The following is a 7,480-nucleotide window of genomic DNA, read 5'->3' on the forward strand; positions in this document are numbered from 1 at the left end:
ACGAGCTCGCTTTGTGGGACGGGCTCGCAATTCAGCTCCGCGAGTCGGCGCTCGCGCGAGGAGGCCGGCGACTCCTCCGGCCACGCCGACGCGTTCCAACGTCCGCGCTCCGCGTGCTGCTCCAGCGTGGGATCCCCGGCCACGGCCTCCTGCCCGTGCGGCGGTACCTCCTCCACCGCCGGCGTACGAGCTTCCATGGCCGACGCCGCAGCTGATTGACCTCGTCGGCCGACGACGACCGATGAGACAGCGCCTATATTAGCACCCCTTTCTGGCTTTTTTATGTCCTTTTTATTATCATGTAAATTATGGCGTATGAATGGAAAAAAAAATTATGCATCGTGCCGCTAGAGCCACCCCCGACGCAAACGGCCACCTGGACACTTTCGACCATTCGGCCCGACGCAAACGGACGAGAAATGCTACATCTACGGGCTCGTTTCTACAAAATCGAACTTACGGGCTGACGTGGAGAATTATGGAGGGATTACGGATTTACGGTTCCTCAAATCATGGGAGGAGAAAGATTTGCACCACCCACGTTCATCCACGCTCATCCCGTAAAACCACCCCGTAACAAAAATCCCGTAGGTGTAGGATTATTGGGAGGGAAAAGGTGCGGGCTCTCTCTGCGTTCATTTTGCTCAAGATTGAAAACTAGAAATAGCAAACCTACATAGATGACACTAACTTTGAAAGGTGCAGAAACAAGCATAATTCGCATATAACATCAAAATAATCGCGCGCTGCCCAAATCCCACATGAGAGGTTTAGAGCTTCACATCAATCCTGCTGCAGGGTTGGAGTATCCAGATTGTGGAGGAATTGAAGAAACGCCAAGTGAGACGGGCCCCCTTCTTTGAGCGCCTCGGCGGCTCCATCCTTGGCTGCCGCCGCCCGCTCCCTGAGCGCCCTGCCGCCCTCGGACGCCATGACCCACCTGACTTTCTCCTCCACCTCCTCGGCCTTAACCACCTCTTCGTTGTAGCCTCTCATCTCAACCCCGAGCACCATCTCTTCCACTATCTGCACCTTGTTCACCCTCTGCTCTGCGTACAGCGGCCAGCAGAGCAACGGCAGACCGGCGGTGACGCCCTCCAGCGTCGAGTTCCAGCCGCAGTGCGTGACGAAGGCGCCGGTCGCCCTGTGGCGGAGCACCTCCACTTGCGGCGCCCAGGACTTGACGACGAACCCTCTGTCTTTTGTCCTCTCCAAGAACCCTTCCGGCAGGAGCGCGTCGAGGTCGGGCTCCGGCAGCGCGTCGCCGTACGTGAAGTCCGGACTGCGCGGGCTCCGGACAACCCACAGAAATCTCTCCCCTGATTTCTCGAGCCCGACCGCGATCTCCACAAGCTGCTTGGCGGAGAAGGTGCCCATGCTGCCGAAGGAGAGGAACACTACGCTCTTGTCTGGCTGCGCGTCCAGCCACGTGGTGCACTCGTGCTCCTTGCCTCCACCTCCGGCCGAGACTAACGGCCCGATGCAGTAGACCGGCGGTGTGGCGCGACCAGGGACGCAGAGCCCGTCCCTCAGAGCGCGCACCGCGCGCGGCTCCAGCGAGTCGAACGAATTGATAAGGATGCCGTCGGCGCGAGGCATTCTGTCGAACATGCCTACGATGGCCGGGAGTGCTTCGCCGTCGCTGGTAACTTCGTTAGGTAAGTCCGAAGCCTTGAACGGGGGAACGCCCGGGAAAGTGATCACAGAGTCGCCGAGCTCCTTCATCCTTGCGCTGTTGCCGGCAACCATGCTCGGAAGGTTGAGGAATATGGCGAGGGCGGCGGCGCCCGACGCGTAGAAGTAGTAGACGGGCAGCTTGAGCTCGAAGGCGACGTCCTGGGCGTCGACGCAGAACATGTCGAGGATGAGCGCGTCGACGGAGGGCAGCGAGCGGAGGAAGTCGCGGAGGGGCCCGTTCATGGCGGTGAGGAACTGGAATATCCTGGTGACGTGGTGCTTCGTGGACGCGACTTGGGAGTCTGATGAGTCCACGGGCACGGGCGGCGGCGGCGGCAGGACGTGGAAGTGGACGGAGGGGTTGGAGGCCTTGGCGCGGGCGACGGCGGCGGAGAAGTCCGTGGACTCGACCCCCGGGTCGCCGAGCGCCACGATGACGGCCACGCCGTGCTTGAGGAAGAGCTTGGCGACCTCAACCATGGGCACCAGGTGGCCGACGCCAACGCCAGGGTACAGCACGATAGTTTTCTTCATTGCTAGTTTCACTCTTCCTCTCTTCCGCGTGTGGCTGAAATGTGTGGTCTGAAGTCGACAGACTGTTCTCCTCTTCTGTTCTTGCCGCAACCCACCAGCGCGGTGTATATAATGGCGCTGTCTGGAACCAAGCAATGTTGCTCGAGGAGTCTTGGATTCGCGTTGCACGGCACTACACGTCCAAGAACAAGACCACGAGGCGCACCGGTACCGCGTTCGCGGTTTCTGCTGCTCCATCGATCGACGATCCTGATCTGGACTGCGGAGCAAGGGCAACTCTAATACGGGCTCATTATTCACACAAAAAAAAAGAAAAATGCTTCTCATCGGCCGACCGATCACCGCGCATCGATCGGTCGTCCCGTCCCATCCCGCGCGAGCATGCTTTTCCTGCCTAGTCGCTATCTGGTTGTTTCGTCCAATCCCTCCGAGGCTCCGACGAGAGTTCTTTGTTTTCTCTGGACACAGCTAACCAGTGGTAGACCTATGTACGCATGCATGCGGCAGCAGTAGGCCAAAGAGCAGCGAGCCAGGACCTTTGCATGTAAGGGCATCTTCAGCGGCGCGAGCGAACTGTTTGCACCACCTCCAACGACGCAATAAAAATCGGGCCATCCGCAGAGACGCAAACCTGGCGCATATTTGCGGCAGGTGTGCGTCTCTGTGTACGCTGCGCGGACGCGCAAACTGTCCGCTCGCGTCTCGACCGGGACCGCTTGGCAGCGAGTCTGCATCGAGGGCATCGCTTCGGCGGTCAGCGCTTTCGTGTCTGCGCTGCAGCCTTCGCCATCAACGGCACGGCTGCCTGCTCTGCGCGCGCACTGGCGGGCGGCGGCTGGGCTTCTGCGCCGCCTTCAATGGCATCGTATCCCACACGTGGCTGTCCTTCAAAGTCCATCGCCCGCGTTCCTCCTTCGCCCACACCTCCACTCGCACCACCACCGCCGCAGCGCCATGGGGAAGAAGAACAACTTCGAGGCCTCCGGCAGCGGCAGCAAGAAGGGGACGCAGAGGGTGCCACTGCCCGTCACGCTGGGGAGGGCGATACACGGGAAATGGATGCCGTGCGAGCGCCGGTCGGGCGTGCAAGCCGCCGGCGGCTAGCGGCTCGGCTGCCGCCGGGTGCCCATCCCTCCCGTCCCTGCGCGCGAGCCTGATCGGACCGCGGAGATCCGGCGAAGGAGGCGGTACCTGCCGCCGGACCTCTGCGCCGCTCCAGCGTACGCCATCGACTCTGAAAGTTGGCATACCTATCTGTCGACCGAGACAGATAGCAGGAGGAGGGCGGGCTTCATGGGCGACAGGGATTTTCCCTTCGACCGTCCACCGCCGACTCGTCCACGAAGACAGCAGGCCCCGACGCGTCGTCAGCAGGCGCCGACGCGCGCGCAGTACAACGACGACCACGACCACGACAACGACGACTACGACGACGACGCCGACTACATCGAGGAGCTCGCGTACCATAACGAGGAGGTCAAGGACGACAGCGATGACTACGTCGCAACCGTCTTCCATGAATGGCAGCAGGCCATGGCGGAGGGCCGCAAATTTGACTTCCCCGAGAACATGACGGACGACGAGATGGCAAAGCTCGACGTCCTCGTCTCCGAGAACGACGCACCAGTGCAGCCGCTGCCCCGCTACGCCACCGGCGTCATGCCGTTGGGCCTATCGGAGGATGAAGCGCTTCGACTGGCGCTACAGGACTCGACCGCGCCACAACCGTCGTCGTACAACCCCTGGGCGCCTCCACCGCCGCCACAGCCGCATCCATGGGCGCCTCCACCGCCGCCACAGCCACAGCCCTGGGCGCCTCCACCTCCAGCACCGTCGGCGCGCCCGGCATACGCTCCCCCGGATCGCAACTGGCCGTGGGCGGTACCGGAGCTCATCGTGCTCGACAGTGACGACGAGCAGCAGTAGGCGCACGCGTTTATGTTTTTGTTTATGTGTTAAACTATGTAAATTACGTTTTCATGTTAAAAAAAAATGTTTCGGCCAAAAAATGCGTCGTGCCGCTGGAGCCACCCCCGACTCAAACGGACGCGCGGTCGATTTCGACCATTTCAACCGACGCAAACGGACACGCTCGCATTTCTGGACTCTAAAATGCATCGCGCCGCTGGAGATGCCCTAACAACAACAAGGACAACTACCATACCTAGTTTTTTAATCGTGCATGCACCACTTACATTGCTAATTTGCCATGTGCACCCACGTACTTTGTCAGTTATTACTTTCTACAGATTTTTTTTACATTTGTTCTTCCTATATCCGCCATTTGGCTGCAAGTTGGTCCGCCGTCTGCCACTGGCTGCTGCCTCTGTCTGACTCGATTGGTGCAAGCCAACACCAACGTGGTCCACGACAATGTTGTCAGGCCGCTATGTCGTCGCCTGGGCTATGGGTTGTCCACCACCTGTGCTTCAAAGGATCATCGTCTATGCTGGAATTATTTTGTTGATGCGATAATTTTGTTGTAATGCCACAAACGCTTTTTTGTTGTTGTCGTTGTGAGCCTAGGAAGATTCAGAACCAAACAAATGGAACCTATGTCACCTTATCTAGCGCTGATGGGCTCTAGCGAGCTGGATTTTATGTCAAGGACTCCGAATCGACGAGATCTGGTCCATCCAGGATGATGTTACATCTATGCTTTCTCATGAATTTTTTATGTTGCATACTTGTGTTGAAATTGTAACGAACTCGTATAAGGTTTGTTGTAAAAGTAGTTCCCATATGTTGCAATGTTATATGGGTGTTTCCTAGAACTTTTGTTTTCCTCGTATTTTCAATGGTGCACACGTGTTTTCAAAATGTAACAACATAGTACAATTTTTGTTGTGAAAGCGGACTCGAGATGTTGCAATGTTTTTATGTGAGTTTGCTACAACTTGTGTTTTTCTCGAAGTTTTGAAAATGGTACAAACATATGATTTTTTTGTTGTAAATGTTTGTGAGTTTTGGTAAAATAGTTGATGGTTTTTGTTGTAAATAAATGTGCAGAAAAATTTGTTGTTTAACAATTATTTTATTATTAAAAACACATGATTTTTGTTGTAAAAACTTATGATTTTTGGTAAAATAGTTGGTGGTTTTTGTTGTAAATAAATGTGCAGAAAAATTTGTTGTTTAACAATTCTTTTATTATTAGAAATATATGATTTTTTGTTGTAAAAACTTATGATTTTGGTAAAATAGTTGGTGGTTTTTGTTGTAAATAAATGTGCAGAAAAAATTGTTGTTTAACAATTCTTTTATTATTAAAAACACATGATTTTTTGTTGTCAAAACTTATGATTTTTGTTAAAATAGTTGGTGATTTTGTTGTAAATAAATGTGCAGAAAAATTTGTTGTTTAACAAATTTTTATTATTATAAACACATGATTTTTTGTTGTTGTAATGGTTTGTGGTTTTTATTAAAATCTTTGATGATTTATGTTGCAAATCAATCTCTACCCAAAAATGTTGTTTAACCAAAAATTTCTTTTGTAGTATTACTTTCTTCAAATGATGATTTTGGTTACAAATGGTGAAGCAAGGTCTACTTATTGTCTAATTTTTACCTATGCCTTTGAGTTACGTGTGTGCATATGTGCAGTTTGTATAGCAATAGGATTGAATGCATTGTCTGGCCAGCTAGCTAGCAGCAACTAGAGTCTAGGATTCATGCGAGGCATGCAATAGCTAGCAGCATGGCACGTCGTGGGCTCCACTTGCTTGGCTAGCAGCGCACGATGTCCACAAGATCGAAGGCCAGCATGGCAGAAAGCAACTCACTTTGCGCGGTACCTCCTGAGCGCGGTAGGACGGAAGAAAACGTGCATGCTTTTCTATCCGCAAGATGCTCATCGGACGGAAGCAGTACGACCGATTTTGGGCTAGATATCATGCGACCGACGCCTAGCGTCCGCCCGAGAGAGACTTATGTCCGCACGGTCAAGGCGGTGACACATTAGATCCGTGATGTCTATTGTTCTTCTTCACTATTTTGGTTATCTTTAAAAGTGTTCCATTTTCTTTGGCGTTTCCTAATTTTCTTCTCACTTGACAACTTTTTTATTGTCTGTCTCCTGCAATGCGAGCGTCGAAGCTTCACCTTTTGCATCTTGTTTGGAATTCGTCCCCCCCCCCCCCCCCCTGGGTTGAAACCGCACGAGTGCCCGTACTTGGCGTGCCTTCATCAAGGTTGATTAGCGATGATTCGTTGCCATGTCTCCTTCATCGGAATGAATTGTTATGGAATGAATTGTTATCGTTATTTTTGCAGTGAAGAATATATATTTTTGTCACTTTTTTGAAATTCTTCGATCATCCTCGCAACAGTGAGTCAATGCGAAAGGTTTATTGGCATATTGTTCCTTGAAGAAATATCCAAAGGATGGTAGAGGAGTAAGACACCAGCCTCTATCAACTAATGCACATAGCCTTTTATTAAAAGTTTTATCATCCAAAGTTAGTACAAACCATTGATCGCATTACGTTTGTTATTTTTGCAATAAAGGGAATACATTAATATCGTGAAAATATCAATCGCTCACAGCCTCTGCACCAACAAGATGTTCAAATACATCGCGGCTGCACACATCGCGCTGATGAAACACTCAGCAACACTCTAACCACCACCGAAGACAATACCCGGACCACAAAAGATATTCTTCAGAAGCAACGTCTCCAAGCAGGAAATTAAACGTGATATAACCAATTTATTTTAGAGTATTGGAGAAAGCTTTGCACAAACTTGGGAATGATTCTCTAGGATTCTTATGATGAGTGTTCCCAATTACGGTTTTCATAATCGTACAATTGTGCAATATTTTTATAATGGGCTCACTAATCAGACCAAACAAAAGATTGACTCAACTATAGGAGGATCTTTGAATAATTTAAAGGTGGAGCAATGTTTGGACCTTTTAACGGTAAGAGCTTCTAATGACGAACAATACAATTCAAATGGAGAAACTGAATCAAAGAAAGGTATGCTCTTTGTAACACTGGATTCATGCCTGAGTTTAAGAGGTCAATGGAGAAAAAAGGTATACCAACCGAACTTATCCAAGAAAATAAAGTTGATGTTCTCCAAACTATAGTAGATGAAGATGAGTTGCTTAAAGTTTTTCAGCAATGTAAGCATCAACAAATTCCATTTCGTCATAATTTTAATAAGCATATCATGCTTCATGAAAAAGATATAAATGAATTGATAGAAGATTTTGATGATCTAGGACATGCAACTAGTCACCTAGATAAACATGTTAGGATGG

General features: G+C 51.0%; 1 protein-coding gene across 1 annotated transcript; it reads right to left on the reverse strand.

Moving 5' to 3' along the window:
* Positions 1-605: 605 nt before the first annotated feature.
* On the reverse strand, positions 606-2,414 carry LOC124668175 (UDP-glycosyltransferase 88A1-like). Its single transcript, XM_047205354.1, has one exon. It carries the CDS (start codon positions 2,209-2,211, stop codon positions 784-786), a length of 1,428 nt encoding a protein of 475 aa, XP_047061310.1. The 5' UTR covers positions 2,212-2,414; the 3' UTR covers positions 606-783.
* Positions 2,415-7,480: the final 5,066 nt, after the last annotated feature.

This window comes from Lolium rigidum, chromosome 6, assembly GCF_022539505.1.
Source record: "Lolium rigidum isolate FL_2022 chromosome 6, APGP_CSIRO_Lrig_0.1, whole genome shotgun sequence".
Classification (NCBI taxonomy): Eukaryota; Viridiplantae; Streptophyta; class Magnoliopsida; order Poales; family Poaceae; genus Lolium; species Lolium rigidum.